This window comes from Telmatherina bonti (genome assembly GCF_933228915.1).
Source record: "Telmatherina bonti genome assembly, chromosome: 6".
NCBI classification, from domain to species: Eukaryota; Metazoa; Chordata; class Actinopteri; order Atheriniformes; family Telmatherinidae; genus Telmatherina; species Telmatherina bonti.
Window position 1 is genome coordinate 26571268 of NC_136624.1, and position 27975 is coordinate 26599242.

At 37.3% G+C, this 27975-nt stretch overlaps 1 protein-coding gene across 1 annotated transcript; it reads left to right on the forward strand.

Annotated features, from left to right (window-relative positions):
- slc6a11b (solute carrier family 6 member 11b) lies at positions 1-27975 on the forward strand (the record flags this gene model as incomplete). Its single annotated transcript, XM_079241652.1, has 14 exons — positions 1-211; positions 681-815; positions 1018-1158; positions 1331-1412; positions 6067-6199; positions 8729-8863; positions 17151-17254; positions 17553-17677; positions 19699-19811; positions 21061-21198; positions 23751-23853; positions 24380-24480; positions 25546-25716; positions 27832-27975. The coding sequence occupies 14 exons, from the start codon at positions 1-3 to the stop codon at positions 27973-27975; spliced, it is 1836 nt and encodes a 611-aa protein (XP_079097778.1).

Genomic DNA, 27975 nt, shown 5'->3' on the forward strand with positions numbered 1-27975 from the left:
ATGACAGCTGAGAAGAGTGGTCCTGTTATAAACGGTAAACCAGAGGATGGCAGAGACCCAGAAGGATCAAGCTCCAGCCTAGACAATGGAGAGTACAATGAGAGAGGCCACTGGAACAACAAGATCGAGTTTGTCCTCTCTGTGGCCGGAGAGATCATCGGGCTTGGCAACGTCTGGAGGTTTCCTTACCTCTGCTACAAGAACGGAGGAGGCAAGGTTTCCTTTATAACTGTAATTAAGATAAAGAGCATGGGATGTTTTATTTTTTTCTTGGAAAATGGAGCATCATAAAGTCTGTTGCAGGTTGATTAGAAAGGCACGAGGAGGAACTGACAGGAAACGAAGCAAACATAACCTATTACCTTTGAGAGGATGTTTAAGTAAGACATAGTGATGATGTGCAACGGTGTCAATAAAAGAGGCAGGGTACCTTATTAGGCCCCATTAAGCTGCGCAGTGTGGCGCTGCCTTGGTGTCTGAAAAGGTCATTCTGCTTTGTGAATGTGGCATCAGCAGCATGGAATAAGTACTTTCATCTTAGTTTTCTTGAGTAGTTCTTTATAATAAACTCGTCACATAGCTCCATGTAAACAAAGGCTTAACCTGCAGCCATGTCTGACACGTATGTATCAGTCACATATTAAAGTGACTACTATGTGTTTGCCTGTCTGTGCATAAAGGTGCCTTCTTTGTGCCGTACGTCATCTTCTTCATCTGTTGTGGTATCCCCGTTTTTTTCCTGGAGACGGCCCTGGGTCAGTTTACCAGCGAGGGAGGCATCACCTGCTGGAGAAAAGTCTGCCCACTATTTGAGGGTGAGTAAATGCTTACTTTGTATTCTTTTATAGGTGGCTCTCTGGATTCTAATCATTAAAAGAGAAAGTGGGAACATACAGAGATAAGAATGACACAAACAATAACATGAATTACTATGATATTGTCTTATTTTCATGTTATTTCATGTTATTTCTGCAATAAAAAAATTCTTCTTCTATTAATTCTTCTTTTCCTTTTCAGGTATTGGCTATGCAACTCAGGTGATTGAAGCTCATCTTAATGTGTACTATATAGTGATCTTAGCCTGGGCCATTTTCTACCTCTTTAACTGCTTCACCACTGAGCTGCCATGGGCCGGCTGTGGACACTACTGGAATACAGGTAAGAGGTGGCAACACTGTCAGGGTTCATTCGTCTAGTAACACCAAACAAGCATGCACGTGCAGAAAAGAAAAGAGAAAGTATCAGCTATGTATTGTCTTTAAAGCTACACATTTAAATGATTCTGTTAAATAAAGAGGACAGCTTGCTAATTATAACTGTGCATTTACAGAAAACTGTGTTGACTATTATGGAGAGAACGCGACCAACATTACAAACCCAAACGCAACTTCTCCTGTCATCGAATTTTGGGAGTGAGTACACTGTTTTTCCAATATCTTCCTCACATTCCTCTTGTTTGTGTAATCAAAAAGCACATTGTAGAAAAAAGTAATAGTGGTATTTCATCTCATTGTTGGCTGAATGGAGACACCATCTGTTTTCTAACGATTTGAACACTTTCAAAACAACACATCCCAGTGACAAATGACGCATGATTGGAAGGCTTAGTATTTGACAGCAGCCCCTTCTCTAACCTCACCCCCAATAATTAGTCAGCCCCTTTCATATTTGTGTGTCAGCAGGCCATGGTAAGCCGGCTGGCTCCCAGCTAGAGCCATGTGTGTGGCAGCGGATCAGGCCTTGTCAGTGTGTAATGCTGACCACACTTCCTGTCTTGCTGCCAGTAGCTGTGTTTACTCTGTTGGGTCAAATCTAATTTGCAAGCCATTTATGGACTTTTTAAAGGCTAATTATTGAATTCAAAATGCTTATGTTTAGATTTTCATCTGTCTTGATACATATAAATGAAAAACTGAGCAGTGTAAGAGCCAGGAAAACTTAAATTAGCATAGAGACGTAAACCTAACCTCAGAGAGGCTAGCCAAAGAGCCTGGCACCATGTTGTTCGTAAAAAATAAAAACTGAACAAGCTTAGGAAAGTCTTTGCCAGGAGAGACTGGACCATCGGCTGCTGTATACACAGCATAAGCAACTTTACAGCTCTGTCAACCTTCTATTTTTGCCATATGCTTGAAATTTTGGATCTTTATCGATATTCGTGCAATTTGTTTTGTGCAGGTATTCAATTTTTACACTTTGAAATACAAAGCTGGTGTCATAATGTTATATGGCAACATTAGCAGATAATCACATATTTTCTGCATTTGGAAATAATTAACACATATAGGGATTAAAGTGATGAGTACACCTCTAATGGGATGGAAGAAAAACAGTCCATAAAACATGAAGTTTTATTACATGTTTTAACAACTTCATTTTGAAAGTCATGCTTTTTACAGTACATCGACACAACTTGATTTACAATGTCTTGTTTGTTTTCTAGCTAAGCCTTTAAAAACAATGCGATTATATAACTTATAGGCGTGCTAACAGTACTACTAACACAAAACCAAATCCATACGTTACATTCAAGTTATTGAAAAAGCAAAAGGCTACATATATCTAAAGAAAACCCACACAAGCATATTTATGCAAACATTTTGGCCTGTTGGCTGTGCAGGGAGTGACAGGAGGGCTGTGTTGGACCAAGCTTGTGGCCCTTCACCAAGAACATGTCATGATGATCAATGGCTGGTCAGAAGCCCTGAGGGTGAACTCGGTGGCAAAGATTTGGCAGTGCCAGGTGGTTCTGTGGCTCAGAGGCCTGCTTCTCATTCTCCATCAATACTGTTGCCTGGCTATGCTTTAACAAACAGGAAGCGCAGTCTTGATTCAACAAGATCTGATGTCATTATTGCCGATAACATGCCCTATATGGTTCATCTATACTTTCAGTCAAGTCACAATAAGCAATGTTTTAAAGGGGAATGTGAAGAAGTAAGCCTGGACACAACAAGTCTTCCCCGCTCACTAGTTTGGTTTAGCCCACATTTAGCTGTGGTGCCAAACAGTAAAAGACAAAGTAATCAGAATGTTTGTAATGTTAAGACAAGTGAGTTGTTGGTATTTGCATTCTTCCTGATTCACTCTAGCTGGTTTTTTATTGTCAGTGGTAGCCAGAGCTGTTGTTCCAGTAATGATGATGAATGATGGAGAGGACTAGATCATCTTCATTTGCTGATTTATTGTCTGTCAGACCCACAGCCAGTCAGTGCGTTCCATCAGGATGATGTCGCTGACATCTAATGACTAAGCAGCATGATGGTCTGGTTGTTGTAATTTTAACCAACATTATGGGAAGTTTGGACAGTTGGTACAGTTTACTGAGGTCTGCGAGCATTCATAACAGCACAGCTCTCTTAAACGGGTGCTATTGGGGTATTTCAAGTTTTCTGAGCTTTCTACAGTGTTACAGTGTTGAATCCTCATCAGACATGTGAACGGCACCGGTTTTTATCACCTAAACCAGGGGTGGGCAACTCCAGTCCTCGAGGGCCGCAGTCCTACAAGTGTTGGGAGTTCCCCTGCAGAAAATCAGCTGCAGCAAATCAGTGGGTAATTAGCAGACTAGTGTAGTTGGATGTCAGGCTCTGCAGCAGTCTGCTAATCAAGTCTGATGTGAATCAGCTGTGTTGAAGCAGGGAAACAACACTTGTAGGACTGCAGCCCTCGAGGACCGGACTTGCCCACCCCTGACCTAAATGCATGTTTGAGGTTGAGTTTGAGTTCCAGCACGCTCTCCGTTCGGTTTCCATGGCGACGAAAAACGCATCATTTTAGAGAGTTTTTTCTACTTGGAAATCCTTGTGACGTCCCGGGGAATAAGGTTCGGTGATTGGTTACCTTCTATTGGTTAACAAGGGCATGTACAAATACATCAGGCGGGTGGAAAACATCGGATAAAGTTATTTCCAACGATGGCCGGTGAGTGTTCCAAAGAGAGACATCCTGCTGCATTCGTTGCTGTGGGTTGCTGTTTTCCACTTTGTTTTCAGGGTCTGATTCAGGTTCCAACATGTAGGGCTGTTTGCTATGTGTTGACATTGTATTTTGTTTTTTTATTGAGTTCATATTAGCCTAATCCTTCTGTTTATGAGATGTTACAATGACGGCAAAAGCAGTTGTGGTGCGCGCTCCCGATGTAGTGCAGTGGCAGGAGGCGGGGCTTAATGCGGAAGAGTCTCAATCCACTCGTTTTGCCCACAGGCTGATCTGACAGCCTACAGAGAGGGTCGGTCTGAAGTAAATAAAGCGATTTGTGACAATAACTCGATCAATCCCAGCCCTACTGGTCTCAGAAATAAAAATAAATTAGCCTGAAATGCACATAATAGTTCCACGTTAAAGTCCAACCAGAGCATTTCAATTGAGTTGTAAACTTTAAGTCAATGCAGCACCTTGTTGCATGACCCGGTTTCAGCAAAGTTTCTCTTGTCAGACAGATGATCTCGCATTTGACCACATAAGTCATTGGTATACATAAGTGTTCATGGTTGACTCAATGACTGAAAGGTTTCTGAAAAGATTGACAGCTCTCTAGAATGTTTCCCACTTGATGGGCAGTAACTATTGCTATTATACGTTACCTGCATCTAAGTTTCTTGCTTGTTAATATGTTGACAACAGTTAGCACCAGAAAAACCCTCTGCTTTTATAGAGGCGCTCATACTTGCTAATAATCAATTAATGAACTGCATTTGATTGGCAGCAGGTGTCTGTTTTGCTTCATATTTATGAAGAAGCATCAAAATACTGTTTTTTATTTATCTATTTATATTTTTACACTTTGTTTCTGTGTTTTTACTTAGTTTTTTTTTTTTTTTTTTAAAATAAAAAAGACTTGGTTTAATAGCTGTAATTTGCCATTTGTCTGATCTTATTTTTATGTAATTTCAAGAGTGAGCAAGGACAGGGCAAAGCTTTATAGGCAAGGCAAGTTTATTTGTATTGCACATTTCATACAAAACAATTCAAAGTTTACATTAAAAATCAATAGCATTACAGGTATAATGAAAATACAGCACAAATAGCAAAAATCACAATAAAATCAAATAATCAAATGAAAATAATTTAAAGTGAAAAGTTGCCGTGCAGATTTCATACATTGGTGCATGAGAAAAGAAATACTTTTAACGTGTATTTAAAAGTGTCTACATTTGGTGAACGTTAAATCTCCACTGGCAGTTTGTTCCATTTGTTTGCAGCATAACAGCTAAATGCTGCTTTTTCATGTTTATTCTGGTCCCTGGTCTGGACTAGTTGACCTGAGTCTCTGGATACAAGAATTTGTATGTGCATAAAGGTGCTTAATTTGTAAAGTCTTAAAACTGAAACAGACTGTATATTCCTTTCATGTATCCACAAAGTGAGCAGGCAAAGAACAGAAAGCTTAAGAGCTTATTGTTATCCCACTTTTGACCCACTTACTTTTTATTATCAGATGAACAAAAACAAAAAAAAAAAAAAAAAAAAAGAGAAAAATAAACGTAATAAACCAATTACCAGGTAATCCTGCAGTGGTCTGAGCATTTTCAGTAAGAGACAGGAAAAATTCTCAGGGTGTCCAATGGGCTGCTTTGCAGAAGAGGAGCAGTAAATGGCAAATAAGGCCTCTAAAGCTATCATGACACAGGGTGTGGTTTGCTTACATATTACAATAAAAAATATTCATTGCTTCTATATTCAACACACGAACATTGTTATTGTCAAAGGGAAACTGCTACACACAGCAATAATGAAAAGTGAAAGAGTTTAGTTGAGTGGATCCTAGAGATTCACTATCACATATTTCCAGGCATAGTGGCTGACCAGCAGAAGAAATGACATTACTATTTATACCACCAACTGCAGGCATATATTTATTTTTCATCAACCTTCTCCTTTAGAGTAGTAACTTATTTAGCACAGCTAAATGCCTGGAGACTGACCTCAGAGAGTCTGTGGAAGCTGCACTTTATGGGTTTAAGTCTGCTCCATACCAGGTTTTAAAGTTTTAGTGTTAAAAAGTAGTACGACTTCAATCAAATCTTGAATTAGTAATCATCTGTGTTCTCTGGGTGAAATCAGACGCAGAGTGCTGAAGATTTCAGACGGTATTGAGCACATGGGGGGGATGCGTTGGGAGCTGGCCATGTGTCTGGCTCTGGCCTGGTTCATCTGCTACTTCTGCATCTGGAAGGGTCCCAAGTCAACTGGCAAGGTAAGGCCAGGATATGCATCTTTAGTATCATAAATGTCAAACATTCTGTGTAATATAAAGGAGGAATGTGTGTTTTTGTAGCAATGAGTACACTTTTAATTTTATTGTCATGTGTTGGAGCAGTCAAAAGATAAAACACCTTCGCTTCTAATGCTCAAAACAGCACCCTCTTACAAGACACACTATGAATTCTCTCCTACAAGCACAGAACAGAAGGGTGTCTGTACCACCTTCTTTCTTCTTTCCTCCAATCACAAGTAATGTTTTACGTCTTTCCTTGAGCCTCCTCTAAAAGCCTTGAGGAGGACAGTAAGGACTTTCCGGTGTCCTTTGGTTCTTAAACCACCTTAAAACCTCACAGATTCAGTGAGCCATAACGAGTGGAAAGATAGAGATGGAGTTAGGAAAAGCAAAGAAAGGAGTGGAGGTGTGTGAGGAAAAATCAATGGGTTCACATTCTACATGATGGGGGGGACAACCAGGCGGCGATGCCTATATCTCCATGAAGTGCCTTTTGTTTGGTTGTGAAGTAAGAGAGAAGAATGCTTCTCCATGGCTGGGCTTTAGCAGCTAGTCCAAGATTGATTCCTGTATTCACTGGAGGAACGGAGAGTGTTCATGAGGAGCATGCAGAGTATATCCTCAGCCTCCACCTCTGCTGCCTCTCTCTATCTCTCTCCTGCTATGAGAAATTAACCACAGCTCGCTTGTTACAAGAGAGAGATGCTTTCTTTTGTACAGCTCATTCAGCTCAGACTCTGCTAAGCTGTTTGCTTTTGTTGGCCCAGTTTCTCACATTCAAGCCCTCCTGTTAGATTTACGGTGAGGCAGGAGCAAGTTTGACCAGGAAATTTGTAGGGGCTTAAATGTTGACCGTGGTGAGCGGGAAGGAGCATGTGGAGCATCAAAAGTTCATGGAGAGATTGAATATTGTTCTTTTCATCTGCAGAGAGATAGAGAGAATGAAGAAGAAGGTTTAGGATGCGTAATCATTTTGAAATTTACAAATTAAAGGAGGAATCTGCTGGGCTAAAGACAGGTTTTCCCACACTCTCTCTGCAGGCCTTGCTGGGATTAATGGGGCTTATAGTGGATAGCTGCACGCATGGTTACTGTTCAAACAAGGCTTTTATTGGGATTTTGTTCATCTTAAAACTTTCAAATCAGGTTTTAAGGGTTAAATATGTTCAGGACATTCATTCAAGCAAAATGTCTTGGGTTTCTGAATGACTGAGTAAATCACAGCTCCATGCTGCTTAAGTGAATGGAACTTCTGTGGAGTTGGATTAAGAAATTCACCGCATCAATACACACCCAGAAACATAAAAGGAGTATCCATTCATGAAACTACTGCAGTCAGTAGTACAGTGATGTGGCCGTAATGTGGACGGCAACTGCTTGAGCACTTTAATTTTTACGTCGTGAATGGATCTGTGTGTGTGTCCATTTGTGGATGCACACTCATGCAGATCTGTGCGTGCTTCAAAGAGAAGCACATTTTCCCACACTGCCAGCATCACTCCTCTAGGCTTCTCCTGTTAAAGAGATGGGGGCCAGAGGAGCTCTCTTTTCTTTTCAGGCTCCTGGCTAGGCTCTGTTCTGTCCTCAATTGGACTTTGACTGAGTGCCAGAAAGCCAGGGGATGTATGCTGCGCGCCTCTGCCTTCCAAGAGGCCAGAGTCTTTGTTCAAAGAGTCTTGAGATGTTGAGCACAGTTCTGTAAAACCTGAATGGTTTGATTAAAAGAAGAGTGTTGGTTTGAGGGTTAGCAAGTGTTTGCTACTATATGCATGGGGCTCCTAGGTTTGCATATTACTGACATTTATATCATTGCCATAAGCAGAGAAAGTGGAGCTTGTCATGCTGGAACACGATGGCCTTGAAACTAGACCATGAAACAGATGTTGTGAAATACATACCTATGTGATACCTATAAAGATGGGAGAGTAGTGGTTTCGATGACAGCCAATCATTGCAGCACTTTCCTTTGATGCTTTAGATTAGAAATTAAACATTGCTACAAAATTTATTGGAAAAAAAAATCGTTTACTTCCTTTTGTTGTTTGATGTTTAGGAATCTTAGGTTTTGACATATTTCACTGACACCTGACTCAGCTTTTTCATATAGTTAGCTGGATCACAGTTCTGAGAATCCATCTTTTTTTCCTGCACATATTTTGGGCCTGAACTCAGGAATTGGACCCAGTTAGGCACCTATACCGCCATTAATGCATTGGTCTTATAGGTATGACACCATCATCTGTGGTGGCTCCCAAATCTGCTTCACAGATCATTGCTTCTTTGATTACTGTCACGACCCCTGTCATTTATAGTTTTACAGATGGCCCCAATGTGTTGGTTTTTATTAGTTTATTTTATTCTAATTGAATGTTTGCTTGCAGGTCTTGTGGTTTGCATATAAGTGTAATTATACATACCTGACATTAGGTTCTGTTGTAAAAATACAAACGTAAGTACTTCTCTAGTTTGTTTCATCTGGTTAAAATATATGTATGTTTATGTCCCCAGGTTGTGTATGTGACGGCAACTTTTCCTTATGTCATGCTGTTGGTCCTGCTGATCAGAGGAGTCACACTGCCTGGAGCTTTTGATGGCATCAGGTTCTACCTCTACCCTGATATTTCACGTCTCTCTGACCCTCAGGTAGGCTTTCAGCCAATGTACTTGCTTTCTGCTGGTAACTTAGTGAACATAGCCTATTTAGCACATCAAGATTCACCAAAATATAATGTCACAAAAAGAGCAAGTAATAACTTCTCATGCTTCTGTTTTAACTTTTCAGTCCCATGTAGAAATTACCTTGCCTTTTTTCCAGCAATGCTACAAATTTTCTTGTTGTTTATTTTAGATTAAGTCCCGATCCTTTTTTTTTTTTTTTTTTTTTTTTTTGAATAACAAGGTATTGAAAATACACAAAATGTTTACTAGTTACCCATAGAGTGAAATTTTCCATATCTAGACTATATTTACATAAACTGTGATGATTAAAAAAGTTAAAGTAATTCCTTGCAAGTACTTATTTTTTCTTGCAAAGGTTGGCTCTGTTGATAGAAACTGAGAGAGAATTCTTTTCGGAACTCTTATGTTATTCACAATGTGGTGATATGACGCATGATAAGTAATTATATAAACCCTGCTCTCAAATACAGACTATTCCATGTGTTCTGTTGGTTTTTATTATAGATATTAGATATCTAATTATATGTCATCATATAACCCTGCCTCTTGCCATATGGATGACATTAAGTCAAATCAGTTGACCAAATTAGCATGATTGTCCCTACCCATGTAAGATAGAAGGTAATAAAATGAAGCAGAAGGCATTGAAGACACTCCTGTAGACATATGGGGATAAACATATACCTTACCTCACACCCACCTTTTTGGGTCTGAAAAGCTGCCAGGCTGACAGGTGGTGTTGTTGCTAGGGTAAATTAAAAAACAAATACAGTTAGACCATGATATTTAGTCTTTTTTTTTTAATACACATATTGCTTTTACTATTGATGTAAATTATGCAGCAAAAACAGTTTGCTTTATATTAGGTAAAATCTTTGTGGATCGTTTAGTTTGACGTGTTTGGCTGGATTGGTGCTTAGCCCTAGTGGTACTGCTGGTGATGGGAGCATAAACATCAGAACCTGCAGGGAGTAAAAGATCAGGATTTGGGACTAACAGGGGGCACATTAGCATATAATTAGCATTTAATTTATACGAACAAATACAGTCACATATACACACGTAGACAGGCTGAAACTTCTTGACCTCATCCAGAAAAAGGCATACTGCTTGTGTTGCTAAGCAACAATGTGCTTGAAATGTCAGCAGATGCAGTGTCATGACAACGTCATTTATTAAACATGATTAGTTGGAGTGAGAAACAAAGTGAATTCAAGCAGGTAGAGGAACACAGAGGAAAATACCTGCATTGTAATGAAGTTTGACTGCATTATTTTTCATAGACATTTTGAAATCACCATGGTGTCCATAATTCAAAGATTAATTAATGATCATTGGCTGGAAATTAGGAAGTAGCTTTTGGCATAAATCACAATGAGAAGTAGCTGTGAAACTATAAACTTATTTACATATATCATATACATGCCAGCTGAAAGAGCATAGCCCTTCAGCCACCTTGGTGACAACCAAACTGTCAGACTGTTGTCTAAACTGATAAAGTGATTTATTCTGAGCAGCTATAACCTTTTGAAGCATGCAGAGTTTAGCTTAGAATCAACTTAGTTGAGAACATAATCAATATATTCTTTCTCCCACCTTTCCACATGATGGCAACAAGCCTTCAGTTTGACATAATAACGCAGAATAAAATACTAACACATCTGTCTCACTGGGAGTACAAATTTTGACAGAAATTTTTTTAGTTTACATGTTGAAAAGAACATGTGAAGCTCCATATTGTACCGACATAAGCGCTGCATGCACTTGTATATATCCACAGTAGCAGGTAGTAAGTGAAACACCACACAGGCAAGCTGGAAGGAGGAAGTAACTAGAGCATCTGCACAGTAACAGTAAATGCGCTGGAATATTTCCTGACATGTTCACACAATGTTCACCTACTGATATCAGTTCCTGGATAGAAAATTTCTGTCTATTTTTAATTTAAGTGTTCAAGTGTTCTTACAACTCCAGAACATCTCTTAACTCCAATGCAAGTATTACATCTGCACTGGACCTTGGGTCCTTGAGGTGGGAACAGGTTCAGTTTTATTTGTATTTTTTCTTTGAGAATTTACTTCAAACATATAAACAAAATAGGGTACAAATTTTGTAGTCAAATGAAATCAGAAAAAGAACAATTATACATGATACTGAAAATATCGCATTATTTTGGAAAACTCAAGCCTCCATTTGGTAATTTTCTCAGTTTTATACTATCTAGCCTGATTTACACTCTTCATTGTTACAGCCGCTTCACATGATAGAATGGTATAAAAGTAATAGTAAGGAAACTTTGCTACCTCATAATTAAAATTCAATCCCAGATAGTGTAGACTGAGATAAGCCAGTCTGTTTCACACAGTTTAGTGGCAAGAAGAGATGTTTGTCCCTGCTGGCAATTAAACCACCATAAACATCCAATCAGTCAAGAGACATGAGTGAACAATATCACACATTTTGAAAGTTTTACCAGTGTATAAGTAATTTATTTGAACATTTTATTTAATTTAAAACCATGTTTGTGAATTTGATAAAGAAAGAGAGAGATGTAGATAGATGGTCAGTGAGGAAAAAAAAGAAACCAAAGTAGTAAACAGTGGCACAGGGAGAGGGGAAAAGGAGTAATAAAGAAGGGCAGCTGTTTTTTTTTTTTTTTTTTTAGAGGACATTACATCTGACACCAATGTTAAATTGGCTTCCTCTTGGACAATCAGGGCTCTGTTCTGTTCAATAGGTGGTGTAAAGTGTGTTTGGTTGGGTGTTGCCCTTGCTTTTTATATCCCTTTTTATATGCCTTTTTTTCCTCCTGTTTTTCTTTCCCCTGTCTTTTTCTTCTGTTCTTCTTCTGGCAATCTCCCTCCTCACCCTCCACCCTACCCTACCCTCATCCCTATACCTCTCACACTCTTGTACACACTTGCTTTCTTTCCAAACACTACAATAGGGAATGCGTGTTTCCTTATTTACTCCAGTTTTTCCAGCAAAGATAAAATCTTACTTTTCAATGTGAGGTTTGGTTCAACTTTTATGCCCCTCACCTCACCATGCCCACTACACCTATTACATAAGGCGCAGTATTTAACCTAATATTGTTTAACAACTCATTAAAAAACAAAAAACAGAAGAAAGCATCACACATTATTTTGAAAGAGTTTAGTTATTAGAGTACATTTAACCCATATTACTTACCTGATGGTTGTAATACATGACAGCCCATGCTCAACTTGGTAGGAAACAACAGAGACCTTAGCCTCAAGAACATTAACATTAGGGCTCTTCTAACCTAAAAAAAAAAAAAAAATGTCTAACATTCTATAAATACTGGTTCAATATCTGCTTTTGTGCAAAGTGCTTTCACTCTAATCTAGTTTGTAGCAGCTACTTATGTAGCGACAGGTGCTGTTATTTTGCATGAGCATGGCTTCAGTTCCATTTCTGAGGCAGTGATTCTTTATTTGGATCCCAGTTTACCTGGACAATGCTACTTTCTGAAAAGTTAAAAGCTGAGTATAGATCCATTTACCAGTAGGTCCCGGTATTATTGTGTGATGGTTCTTCACATACTTACTATATGTTTACTTGTTATTTCATTGCCTTGCCACATGAGGGACTATTGAAAATATTGTATGAACTCAGAATATATTTCCCACACCCTTCCATTTTTTCTTTTCTTTTTCCTGTTGTTGGCTTTCCTTACCTGTTGGGTACAATCAAATTTTACAAGGGTGCAACACAAGAAGGTGCTCATTGAAACAGTCTGCATGTATAAGGTTGTTTGTCTTGGCGCCCTGCTTATACTTTTGCTGTATTATGGTTCTTGCTTCTTCTGTTCACTGGGTGATCTACAAAAACGCTGTTTTCAGTTTAAGCAAATGTTTTAGCCAAATAGTCATTTAATCACTGCAGACAACATCTCTTTGTAGTTTGCCTCGTGGAGAAATGCATATCTCCAAGAAGCCACTTTTTATAGCGTGGAATTCAATTACATGTTGTGTTGAAGTTTGTAAAGATATCTGACTTTTATTTAAGGCAGGGTGGTAGGTGATTTTTTCCAGGAGCATTTTTTATTGTCACACCTTCACACCCTCATTGCAGCCAATATCCACAAATAAATTAATAATAAAATAATAATAATAATAATGAATCAAATGCTCCAACATAATAATAACAGACTTTGTCAATTGTGGAACAGCCAGGACTAAAGAAAATTACTGTCCAATCATTTCAACTGACTTATTAACTGTCAGCTAATTTCTCTGTTGAGTTTGTTATAAAGGTCATGAGAATTTTAAGGAAGCAGTTTAAGGAACCTGTGGAAAAGGGGTTTGGACTTTTGAATTGTGTATTTTCAAAATGTTTCCTTGTTCAAACCATTTTTATAGGATCTCCTACTCTCCCTTTAACAACAAATGTGACTGGGTAAAAATAAAATACAATCCTACATGGATTTTTGGTCATATATTCTAACAAGATCTCATCACTGTACTGATCAGCCTTCCTGTATTTATTTCCTCTCCATCACCTTTTAAAACCTCCTGCTTTCTGTAGAACTCTTTATTTTGCATTGACATAGAGTTCTCTCTTACAAATGGTAAACCTAAAAGACATTGATAGCAGGAGGAGAGACAGAGAAATTCAGTCTCACGATTGTAAATCTAAACCTATGTTTTTCATTTATAAACAGAAGGACGTGAGAGGTGCAGAGAGTGGTACATTTTGCTTTTACAGAGTAGAAAAGTTTCCTGGAACCACAGACTCAACATAACCAAACACAAAATGGCCAAATTAGGCACAACATCAACAAGTGATTTTCTCTGAGCCTGGGCCTTTAAGATTTCCCTGTGCTGTGCGGCCATCAGCCGGGGTTGAACTAAAGGGAACATTAATGAACATTAGGAGAGAAAGGTCTGTTCTTCCACAGAAACAGTCCTGTGTTTGTGAGGTCACAGAAGTTACCGTGGTTACTCCCAGGAGGGAGCAAAGACCTTGCGTTTGTTAATTGTTTTTCTGTGGGGAAATGAGATTAGTGGCTGAATGGTGATGTGAGAGAGTTTTCAAAGAGCCATGCTGCATTAAGTTTGAATTCGCTAGCACCCCATGCTATCCTGTGGGTTCCTGGTTCTGGGGTTGCTCTGCAAACCATGTTACAATACGGATTTTAATACTTAGGGAGGAATCTTTAATGTAAATAGATTTTTGTGTGTGGTAGATAGACCAAATGTGATATCCTTGTAGACCTGAACAACAAACAATTTTTTTATATGAATTTGACATCAAAGATTTAATCCAAATTCGGTACATTATAATTAGTCACACTTTTTGAGTTTATTAAAATTCATTTCAAACTGCCTTTTGCTGCTTTTAAAGAAAACAAACAAATGCATTTAGGATATTCATGAACAATAGCTGGCTTCCTCCTGAAGTCTATAAGTTATTTAAGTGATAAGCTTATAGCACATTTAAAATTACTAGTTAAAGTGGCTTAAAGGAAATTGACAAAAGTTGAATATTGTGTTTGGTTAAGATTTAAGGGCCCTTTGGGGTCTAAACACGGAGCTGACATCACGTGTTGGAAACATCTGCACAGTCTTTTTTGCGATGTTTGTGTCGGCCTAAGTCTTACTGGGCTCCAATGTTTTTGTGTTTTACTAACAACAACACATTTGTTGGTGTTAGACCTCACTCACAGGCTTTTCAGCATAGCAACTCATCAGTTTCATTCTGAAATGGCTCAAGCAAAGATTGCATGATTTTCATACTATTTTTTAGCATGCTTTGTACTTGTTCATTAAAACTTGTGTTTGAAGGTGCTTGCACAATATTTTGTGCTGAAACAGTGGAGTAATCTGGAATTCTATTGCAATGCTTGTTTAGTAAGATCACTGCTTTTTTATTTTTTATATTGCATCATGGGACTGCAGTTAATGAGACTTTACTCTTCCATTGAGAAAACTATACAAGTGCAGGCTTGTGATTGTTAAGTTTAACAATAGATCCTAGTCTGCATTAGCTGCTTTATTTTTTTAATGTTAACTTAAATTAACCTTGCCACAATTATTACTTAGAAGTTTTTCCTCTGCTGTACATAGTGAAGCATTGTCTGCACAAAGAATGGTGAAATACAATCCAGCGTGCATGACTGGTAATCAAAACTGCTGTAAGCCCTGAAAAAATGCCCAACAAAGAGCCTAAAGAGGTGCAAAAAGTTGCTAACAGCACTAACATTTGCACCGAACAGTCCTCTCACACACACACAAACAGAATAACCCCCCTTTCACTACCTGCCAATCACGGCTCCTCACTTGATGTATCAGCTCGCTGCCGTGACCGTCGGGCTCTGCGATCTCTATGCAGGATCAGAGCATCACTGTGGACAAAATCACTCTAAAAATGAGCCAACGTTAAAGTTAATATAAAAAGAAGAAATGCTGCACATTGGTGTTGCGCTGATGGAGTTCCAGAGATGCTGGAGCTAACCCTACAAAGAGGAGCACTTAGCTTCTCACAAAATTGGGGAAAATCCAGTTTCTGACATTTTGCTAGCACACTGTAGAAAATGTGTTGGCGATGGACACCAGTCTAACACCACACATACCAATGCAGTGCTGTCGACATTTTCATATGGCTTTTCTCAGATTTTTGCTTTGACACAATGCTGTTTTGGTTTTCACTCTGCATTTTGGTCAGTTTCATCTGTTTACATCTGTTGCACAAATATCAACTGATAGAGATAACTTGCACTAGAGCATAAATATGAGAGTTCAAGCAATGTTCCATTTTTGTGGCAGCATATGAAATAAAAATTAGAATAATTCACTGGATCAGTAAAATGTTGCTTTTTTTGAGGGAATAAAAGAAAATTCTGTCAAATTAATTTCCTGTGGATGATGATTTATTGTGAAAACTTGTATTTCTCTCTTTTTGAAAACTCACTGAATCAGACTGCAGCTGCCAGTGACTCATTCATGCAGATTTTTAGCAATTTTAAGAAATCGTTACATTTATTTTTATGACTTGAGTACAACACAAAACACTGAAACTTCATTCTATTGAATTAACAATTACATTTCTACATTATTCATGGTAATGTTTGAAAGAAAATCAGTGGAAAATTGCAAGAAACTGAATCAAAATTAGACTTGACTACCTATCTACTAAATAATTTAATCAAAACACTGATATCATCCAAAGAGAATAAAAAAACAGTCAGTCTCTAATTAATCATCCCATTTTGTACCATTAATCCAAATCAACCAGTATAAAGTGAGGGATAAGTCAAATTTAATATGAATATTTACTGGAAGAGTGTATATTTAGTTTTAGCATTTTAATCCATAATTCATGCTAGTGCACTTTGCGCCTGTCAGAGGAGAAAAACATGCAGCTTAGCTAAGCCATTATTGTATCATTGTCACTGGGAAAATAGAAGAGATTTCATTAAATTAAATAAATTCCCTTCTCACACATCCTAACATGTGACTGTTCATGGAAAATTAGATTGATTTTTAATTCTGCAGTTAATCACTGAATTAAAGAAGTCAGAAAGAAGTGACCCTTTCAATGATAAGATGAAAAGCTTTGATAATGTGGTTGTTTAATAAGCACAGGTTGAATCAATAACAAGACAGCGGATGAAAACAGAGGTTAATAAAACTGTGTTATCATTCTAATGTTCTCAGCCCCCCATGTGGGCTTGCATGATGTCTATATAAGTGATTGCCTTCTGGCTTGGCTGTTATTTAACAAAAATCCTCGTAATATAAAACTTGACGGAACTGCTTTTAATGCTACGCAAATTTATGAAATTAAAAGAAAGCAGCAGTCGAGACACTTCACACAGGTTAAAACATTGATATGAAGAACAGACAATACAGACAGCCTGCCTAAGATCCAGTATAAACGCGTGGTGGAGAATAACAAACCACTTCATCGTCATCATCCTCTTATATTTTTAGGAATTAACTTTTTCATGTCATCTTTTTCATCAAAGATCAAACTGTAAAAAAAAAAAAAACTAAAAAAAAAACTTAGATTCCTCAATATACTTTTTATTCCGTCTGAGTTTCATTGACCAGATGAGCGGCTTCTCCACTGCAACCAACGAAGGGTTTCTTTGAAAAGCTGTGTAGTGAAGTATAATAGTCCTGCAGAACTGAAGCCACGTCAGTAGTTTACTGAGACACACATGCAGTGTTAATTTAGCCTTTCTGTTTACATTTGCGTTCTCTTTAAATCTATTAAACACAAGGTATGGGTGGATGCCGGAACCCAAATCTTCTTCTCCTACGCCATCTGCCTGGGTTGTCTCACTGCTCTTGGAAGTTACAATGCCTATGACAATAACTGCTACAGGTAAGGATGGACATGCAACGGTACTGGATGATAAGGGAATCAATAGAAATAACAAGACCAGCTGCATTTTGTACTTTGCTTGACTTTATGATCAAATACTTTTTTATATAAAAGCCAAACATACAGGTAAGACTCTCCTGATAAAGGTTAATTAAAAAGATGATCAATCATTTATGCATATTTCCATGCACGAGACTAAATAAGGGAGACAGTTTTTGTTTCTTATCATTTAATGCCCAGTGAACACTCTGAGACTGGGTGAGACGTATTTCCTTACTCTTTCTATGTTACTCCCCAGGGACTGCATCATGCTGTGTTGTTTGAACAGTGGCACCAGTTTTGTGGCAGGTTTTGCCATCTTCTCTGTGTTGGGCTTCATGGCCTACGAACAAAATGTCCCCATTGAAGCTGTGGCAGAATCTGGTGAGCAAAATGTATTAAATAAAGTGATTTTACTTTGTAGTTTTCACAAACTTTCAGAGTTCTGATGTGACTGTGCTATCTTGCAGACTGCAGATGCAATAGACCAGAAAACCAGGTTTTTGTGTCTCATCCTTCATATTGTGCTAAAATGGATAGAGTTTGCCAGTTATATAACTCCACACTCCTCATCTAGGCCTTCAGACCACTACATTATGATTTATTTAAATCTATATGAATGATTTAGTGAATGTGACAGAGCAGGAGATTTGAGATGTTTGTCTTAGGCTACAGTAAGGAATGAGTTGAATACATTAGATAATGTGCTTCTACAGAAGTACTATCCCAAAAATGAGTTCTAAAGCTCACAATCGCATCACCTTTTCTTTTGAGTCAGTCAGCCATATAATCAATCCAGAAAGACCTTTATTTTTTTGCTGTTTATTCGTTCAAATTTTTCTTCTGAATTCCTTAAACCCTTTGGAAATTCCAGTGGATGGGAGGAGGGATGCTGAGAGTTCTTTTAAGATTGCAGGAATAATAATATTTTACCCCTCCAATATACTTATGCATAATAATCTATATTGTCAGAGGGGACTGAAGTGTTCAGGTCTTGTTAGCATCATCATCAAAAACTGATTACCGTAATTAACTTTTAAGTTACGCCATGTGCTTACATGATGTTGAACTGTTGGCTTTCTTTAACACTGCTCAGCTGATCCATTGAGAGCAAGCAGCAAGATGTCCCGAACCACATCAGAGAGGACAAACTGACATCGTTTTGTTCTTGTGGCCTTTGTTTTTTCTAAAATACGGTTAGGGTTTAAGGAGTTAAGAGTGCTTTAGCGCTTTATACTCTTACTGTCAAACAGGTAAACAGCAACAGTCACAAAGCAATACATTTATTTGCACGTACATTGATACATCTAATCTTTGGAGAGCACTAAGTGTTGAGCTCTTAACACAAAACTGATATGTTACAGCCCAGGTTCAACCTAAAACCTGACTTAAACCCAGGAACTCTTGTGGTTGAAAGTGTGAAAATTTGCAGCTGTCAACCATTATGAAGGTGCGTCCAGGTAACTTTTCCTCAAACCACCAGCAGGTGCTGAGTAAGCGGAACTAAGAGATGCTTCCTGCTAGGTTTTTTTTTTTTTTTTTGTAAAGACAGTAAAGCTGAGCGGTTTAAAACTAAATAGCTTATGAAAATATGTTCAGGTATTGAGCAGAGTCAGAGGGGGAATGCAGAACAATGAGGATTCATTATGTTTTCATAGCCACAGAGCATCTTTTCACAGTGTGCGTGTTGATGCTGTAAAAACAGTGTGCATCAACACATCAACATCAACAGTGTGCAAAAACAGTTGCTGATGCATTACAAGAAATAAAGGACATCACACACAATTTGAAAAAGTAATGCCACTGTGCCAGGGGACACCAAAGCAATTCAATTCAATTCAATTGAGCTTTATTTGCATAGCGCCAGTTCACAACAATATTGTCACAGGACACTTTACATACAAGAATCAACATACACGTCATTTCAAGCCAATTCATACATATCCTATAATAGAAACCAACTGATTGCATCGAGTCATTACTTCGATCCAATCCCCCATCCTGAGCATGCACGCGGCGACAGTGGGAAGGAAAAAACCTCCCCTTTAACAGGAAGAAAACCTCCTGCAGAACCCGGCTCAGGGAGGGCAGCCATCTGCCTCGACTGGTTGGGATGGAGAGGACAGGAAAGACAGAACAACATGTACAACTGCACTTATTCAGGAAGACCTGTGGAAAAAAGGAGAAATAAGTTATAGATGACAATATTGTCAGAAATTTATACATTTTTACATTCTGTCAGGGATCAGCATGGGAGAAACCAGATAAGTAAAAAGTTTTCATAACAGCAAGACCTTCACAGTTAATTTCTGCTGGCTTAAAGGGAAGAAGAGGGGGAGTGAGGGGTGTTTCAGAGCTACTTGAGTAATTTGTGGATATCACTCATGACTTTTTTCATCTCACAGGTCCTGGTCTTGCATTCATTGCTTACCCCAAAGCTGTAACTATGATGCCCTTGTCTCCACTTTGGGCTTGTCTTTTCTTTATGATGCTGATATTTCTCGGCTTGGACAGTCAGGTTAGTGACACAGCTGGCAGAACACTCCACATGCATGCCAATCATCAATAGCTGAGACACAAAACACCAGCAAACCACGCAGAGTTTCTATCAAGTTGCACAGACTTTCAGACAGATAACTAGAATTATGTCAGGAGGTAGCACTACCGACAACATCTAGCCAGCAGTTTTGCAACTGAAGGATGAGAATCTCATCAAACAATGAAGTAGAAAGAAGAAGCTAACAGCCTAATAAAGATCTACAAACATGTTTCTTGCAAACATATCCAATAATGTTGAATGTCTAATCGCAGCCGATTGTAATACATTTCCCTAATAAATATATATTTCATCTTTTATAAATTCTTTAATTTACCGAGTCATAAAATGTTAAGTCTTAGTTCAGTTTGATACTTTGTAAAATCTAAGCTGCCAATATTTCCGAATGATATTACTTGTTTTTTTATGTTTGTTTTTTTTTCATGTTGGTTGTGTTTCTGTTCCCCATATTTGATAATATCAGGTGTTTATTATTGTTAGTTCCATTGGTGTCATTATGTATTAGTGTTCATGACAGACTATAGTTTATAACCTGGTAAAACACCGGCTGTATAACACTTAAAGAAATAATTGACAGGAATATGCTTTAATAATCCTTTATTATACTATTCTGTATCCTTTAAAGTGAAAATGTTCCTGAAAAATTAAATTTGTGCTTATTACATCTGAGTCCAGATTAACGATGTCCTAGGGTGCTTCTGTCCAATTTCTTAAGTAACTGTACTAGATAATACACATAGTTGTGAATGTCACTGATTATTTTGTCAAAAGAACATAATGTATGGAGATGAATTGTTACATGCATATATTTATGTCTTCTGTTTAGTTTTATTGGACAAAACTTGTGCACAAAGAGAAGCATTTGATACTTTTTAAAAAGGGTTTGCGCAATTGCAGAGATTTTACAGATTAATACAAGACCTTACCTGAAAATTTGGAGAAGATTGGCTCCTCAACCATAATTCGTGTCCCTTTCACTTATCATTAAATGTCACTCATCCAGATCCATTCAGATTTTAACTACTGATTCGAAGTAATTTTATCATTTCAGAAAAGAAAAGAAGTTTCTACTTTTAGGAAAACAGTTTTAATTTCTTGAAGTTGCATTTATTTAGCATGAGAGCAAAAAGTGTCTGTGATCGTTTGTGATATTGTGATAATATTATTTAAATTGATTTATTTGTTTATTCATTTATTTGTTTTTTGCCAGTTTGTATGTGTGGAAAGTTTAGTGACGGCTGTGGTGGACATGTACCCAGACACCTTCAGAAGAGGCTACCGCAGAGAGCTGCTGATCCTCGGCATGTCTGTAGTCTCCTTCTTCATAGGACTCATCATGTGTATGGAGGTAAAACTCAATATCATCGCGGTTTTCTAGCTGTGTGTATTTCAAAACATGTTGATTTTTTTTCTCCAGCTTGCACGTAAACTATTTAAACACAAGCATGTAGAATAGTCTCCAAATATTAAAAAAAAAACATCTGTGATATATTTTATTGCTTCATTTTTTTCTGTTTCACATCAGGATTCATCCTGAATAAATATGTATTCATTTCTGTGCAGGTACTATATCACTGTCATCATGACCATCATCATCACCGTATAATCACGATCTTTGTCATCACCTTGATGCTCATCATCCACTTCTTCACTTTCATTGTTTTCATCATTGGAATATTAGTCTGAAATGAATCCAGACAGGTACATTGTATTCATCAGCATTTACAACTGATAGAAATAATTAAATTACAATTGACTGACTAAAGATAATAAGATTTTGTGATAGCTATTCCCACAACTCCAAGATGTGTAACATTTTTGTTTCCAGGCCTTGAAGTCTGTAAGAGCATCATCTGCATCCCTGCTGGGCTTTTAGTTCTTTTAACCTTTATTTTTCAGTCGTAGAGGAGAACCAAGTTCCTCACTGTATCAAGACTGTCTTTCATCATTACATGTGCTGCACTCCAACCACTCCCAGTGTAAAAGTACTGTACAGTTCTCTCGTGTTTCTAATGGTCATGAAACACAGGAAGAGTTTAACACCATGTGGACATGTTGGACTTTCAGTGTTCAGTCTTTTGGTGGTTTGTCTGTCCACCACTACCCTGGGTATTTTACCCCCTTCCGCTGCCAAACAAAAATGGAAATGAAACAGATCTTTTGGGAGTGAGAATCAATACTTGGCTGAATTGTTGAAACAGAACATATTTTGATGATGTCCTTAGCAGTTAAAAGGACATTGTGATGTCAGATTCATGCAAGGTCTTTAGTAGGATACCAGACCCTACTGTATGTAAACATATGGAAGAACCATTTCAGCTGTGACATTTATACTTTTCTCTGCCTACAACCCAAACTACAAAACAGCGTTTTATAGTTTTATAGAAGGAAAAGCTTAGCTTGAATCTGATGGCAGCAACAATTTTTAAAAATGTCGGGACGGTGCATTGTGTACTACTGTGTAGCTTCTTTTTTTCCTTCAACAACAGTTCATAAATATTTTGGAACTAAAGATGACTCTCTGGTAGAGGAACATTGTCCCCGCCGTGCCTGATGTAGGACTTTCACTGCAGTTCTCGATTTCCGTGTTTTCTTTGTCATATTTTAGATTTGATTATTTCCAAAATCTTTACAGCCGGAACCTGGAAGTGAGCTTTTATTGCTAAGTTCTCAAATTCTCAGATTCGTTTGATGATATTATGTATTCTGATACAGTATAATGAATTTCTTTGTATTTTAACATTGAGTACAGCTGTACTCCACAACTTATAGATTTCAGTCTTTCTGCCTGTCTGATGTGCTCTTATTACATTCATTGTATCTTTTTACTGACCTGTTGCCATTTTTAAAAAAAAGTCTAAGTCTAAGTAAGTCTAACCTAATTAGTTGAAACATTTTTCCACAGCTCTTCAATGTTACCACTCTTACGCTTTTCAGCCTCTTATTGCCTCCTTCTCAACCTTTTTAGATGTGCTGCTGCCACACAAGTCTAAATCTGCTTCTATATTTCATGACATTATAATGTCTTACTTTCAGCATTTTATATTATTTATATATATATATATATATATATATATATATATGTATATGTATATGTATATGTATATATATATATATATATATATATGTATGTATGTATATGTATATGTATATGTATATGTATATGTATATGTATATGTATATGTATATATATATGTATATATATATATATGTATATATATATATATGTATATGTATATATATATATATATATATGTATATGTATATGTGTATATATATGTATATGTATATGTGTATATATATGTATATGTATATGTGTATATATATATATGTGTATATGTATATATAGTACATGGCATAACTCATCATTCAGCAAGTCTTAGAGATAGTATACATGAATAAATGAGGACCTGTTGATTATAGCTTTAGTTAAGTTTTTTTTCCCATAAGGTTAGACTATATCTTCAATGTTTCTTCAGGGACACCCTTTGATCAGCACTAATAAAAGCAGGTTATAAAAATACAGATAGTAGATAGGCTACTGCTGATTATTATGAAACGGAAGGTAGGGGTTTTGTCTAATTTTAGAAAAAAAAAAAAGAACAATCTAGGGAAGTTATTCAAAAAAAGAAAAAAAGTAGACTAAATATTTTATATTAAAATGACTGTCAGAAGTGATAACATAAATATTCTGTGGCAATACGATGTTTTGTGAAAAAAAAGAGAGAAAAAAACCAACTTAATGTATATGAATATGTTTTGCAGTGTTTTTATGCGCTATATTCCTTGAAATCCCAGGTATACATTACCAAGTACACCTGATTAACTTAATCTTTCCTTGTCAAATTATTCTCATGCATATGCTGTGGCAGAGAACTGACACCTGTCCTGTCCCATTAGGGAGGAATGTATGTCTTTCAACTGTTTGATGCATACGCTGCCAGCGGGATGTGTTTGCTATTTGTGGCCATATTTGAGTCCATATGCATCGGCTGGGTGTACGGTAAGACAGTAGTTTTATCTTGAAAATGCTTCCTCACAGGTCAGAAGTCAAAACAGCTTTTAATTCGTTAATATGTCAGTTTAAGACAATTTGCCTTTATTAGCTGCTCAACTGTCATACATGCAAGTTCAGAAATTAGACAACTGTATTAGTTGTATAAAAACTGTGTGCTATGTAATTCTGCCAGTTTCCACTTTGATGGAATAATATTTCTTTTATGCCCTCTGCTGGACAATGGCTACAAACACATGAGCCTTTTAGCAATGAACAAGGCATATGATGGATACGTGGATGTTTTTGTTGGGCAGATTAATAGCAGTTTGTCAACATATACAATTAGCTGGACCATTGTAGCATGAAACATTACAAAATGCCTTTGGGTCCCTTGACATGAAATATCAGACCTGATTTTGTTCACATCCAGCCAGTAGGCATTGCTTAAACTGGCATAAATTGTCAACACACATCAATCACATCGTTATTTTGGCGATAGGTGCAGAAACATTTTACTTTGTTTCCCTTTCAGGTAGTGACAGATTCTATCTCAATATTGAGGACATGATTGGCTACAAACCCATCTTCTTCATCAAATGGTGCTGGATGATCCTAACTCCAGGCATCTGTGCTGTGAGTCCACAGTCAACACAGAAATATCATCAAACAACATGTAGATAAAGACAGCCGCGATAAGAGAAAGATCTAGATTAGTTTACTGGATGGATGAGTTAATGTGGATATTGGGCCTTAAAATGATTGAAAAAAAATGTGCAGCATAGCAGTTGTTTACTCTCTCAGTAGTTTTGATTTGTGGTATTCCTAATGTTAAAAAGTGAGTTGTAGCTATTTGTTTAGATAAAAACAAGGTATCTTAAAATGCAATAGTTAGGCTCATTATGGGTTGTGGTTACTAATGTATGTATTATACACACAACATCACAAATATGTTAAAAAGATTAGGGTTCAGACAAAGACATACCTTACCCCACTTCTGTCTCTTTATTTTCTAATGCCTTGTGTGTGGTGGAAGGCAGGTATAGTACTACTCTACAGCTCTTATAAGCATCAACACTGTGCTAAAATTATTTACAATAAGTTGATTATTAATTAAAATAAAAGTATCCGGGAGAATTTTTTCTGTGTTGTTAGAAAACACAAAATCTGCATGCCTTATAGCTGAAGTCCAGGTCTTTGCTTCACCAGACATGCGACTTCATTAACAGTGTCTTCAGTCACAGTTGCCGAGGTAACAAGTCTTTGATGACATGAAAACTTTAGAAAACTGATGCATTTTACATTTTCTTTTATTTATTTTATTAACAGACTATGCAAACAGCTTTGGCTTTAATGGTTAACAAGAAAAAGCAACAAACATTTAGAACTTGGTAATAACATTAGTGAAAGGGCGTAATGATCTCGAGACAGCGTTGTGTATTAATTTAGCAAATGACAGATTAAAAAAAAAAGTAGAAAAATCACAAATAAAGCTTTTGAAGCTGCTTCCTGTCATTTAATAAAATACCCACTTCTGAGTGGGTTTCATTTGTCAAACTGGGATGCTTCATCCATAATTTAAATTGAATTATGAAATCATTTAGAAAACAGATTATGCCTGTTATATGAATCAAAAACCAAGATTTATTTCTAAACAAAATAAAATGATATTTGCAAACGGAATTTGTCTCTTTGTTTCAGGGAATTTTCCTGTTCTTCTTGATTAAATACAAACCTCTGAAGTACAACAACGTGTACACTTACCCTGACTGGGGCTATGGTATCGGCTGGTTCATGGCCATGTCGTCCATGGTGTGTATCCCGCTGGGGATTATCTGGATGATATGGAAGACTCCTGGCACCTTTTCTGAGGTAAAACCAAAGTTCATTAGAATGTCATAACTATACCTACTATTTGTACCTATAGTAAGTATTTCAATCCAATTTGGACGTCAGTGTTCTGAATTGTCTTTTTGGCTTCCTCTGCATTTCCCTACCTGTTCCAAACTTGAAAAAGTCTTCAATGAAATAACAATTATATCCAACCTCATGACTTTTTTTCCTGTTTGAGAACAGAAAGCACACCAGTTTGCACTCCACCGTGTTAGGAAAGAAATGCTTCTCTGTTTTTTACAGCACAGATCCTGATCATCATGTGCTCCTCCTTTTTGATTTAAAACAATACTAGATATTGTTAAAAAAAATTGGAAACTATAACCTTTGCGAAGGACTCTTCTGAACTCTTCATTACCTTTTGTGCAAAGGCACAGCTCCTTGGATGTGAACAAATCGCTTGGAGATTTCCCTGTGATACTTTGCATTAAATGAGACTGAAGATAAAGCAGTTTGTAATGCAGCTCTTTGATCTCCCACCATTGAAGGAGGTTCAGATAACTAAATTCACTGGATATGGTCAATAGAGGCCTCAGGGTCCAGCAAACCAATGTCATAATGATAAAAAAAGGATAAAATCAGGGCTCGTGGTTGATAGTTGTATTCCAGTGTGATTTCACTGATTCACTTTTGATATTAATGTATTTTTATTGTTTTATATAGTCACATTATTTATATTCATCACATTATATTAATACTGAATATTTGGAGGCTGCACGTTGCGTAGTGGAGCACTGTTGCCTCACAGCAAGAAGGTCACTTGTTTGAGTCTTGACTCAGGGGAGGTTCAAACAAGGGGCTTTCTTTGTGTAGTTTGCATGTCCCATGCAGGGTGGGTTCTCTCCAGGTACTCTGGCTTCCTCCCACCGTCCAAAGACGTGTGTTAGGTTAATTAACAACACTAAATTGTCCCAAGGAGTGAATGTTTGTTTGTCTCTGTGTGTTGGCCCTGTAATTAACTGGCAACCTGTCCAGGGTGCACCCTGCCTCTTGCCCAGTGATTACTGGGAAAGGCTCCAGCTTCCTCAGAACTTTGAATTGGATTAAGCAATTAAGAAAACAGATAGATGGATGAATATTCAGATGCTTATTGTGAAATATTTCTATCATTAATGTCTTTGAATTCATGAACAACCTACTCTCACTCAGCCATTGTTGATTTCCAGATGGAAAGTGACATTATTTAATCTTTTTTAACGAGCTAACACGATGTTATAAGGTCTAGATGAAATGTATGTAATAAGCTTCAGTCAAAACACACTTCAGAGGCTCCTTCCGCTTCTATTAAGGTACTACACTTTTCAAACACACTATTTTAGGGGCGTGGAGTGACCCATTTGACTTCACTCTGCCCGTCTTCGTTGGAATTGACCTATTTTGAGATACATCATAGCCTACTAAATATATTTTCAAACATGTTACATTTATCCATCAACCCACCCATTCTCTTCTGGGTCCAGTTGAGGCGGCAGTCGCCTATAAGCAGAAACTTCCCTTTCTCAAAAATTTGGCTAACCATGTTACAATTATGGTAAACTAAATGTTTTGAAAGCTTAAACAAAACAAAAAAAAAGGAAGAGCAAATCTCCAAGTGAAAATTTCCTGCAATCCAATGAATAGGCCAGCTTTTTTTATCCAACACTTCAAGCAAAGTTTACAAAACGGCTTTCTGATTTAAACAAACAGCAACTATTCTAAATGATCACAGTGGAAATGAAACACATAACACTCAGATACGTTACTTCTTCACATCTTAAAGGTTAGAGCAAACGTATCATCATTTTAAGTCGAAGTTAGGTAAAGATAAAGAATGAAGCTACGTAAAGTAGTTGACCCATTTTCAGATACTGGGTCCAAAAACAAAATCTTAGGTTTATGTTTTTTCTTTGTTTTAAATAAATGGTGTCTTCATGTCCTCCCAGAATATAAAGACAGATATGTTATATGATAAAGTAGCAAGAAAGCTGATTTTGTTGAAGGAGTTTGAGAAGGAGTTACGTTTTTAGATACATATTTTTCCTGGTGGATCATTCCCTAAACATTACGTATCGAAGAGAGAACGTAACATAATTTTCATTTCTGTGACTTCTGCAGAGAATGAAGAAGTTGACCACTCCCAGCCCGGACCTGAAGATGAGAGGCAAACACGCTGCACTCAGTCCGTATGCTGCCAATGACGCAAAACTTAAAGTCGACGGCAAAATATCCACCATTTCAGAGAAGGAGACACATTTCTAA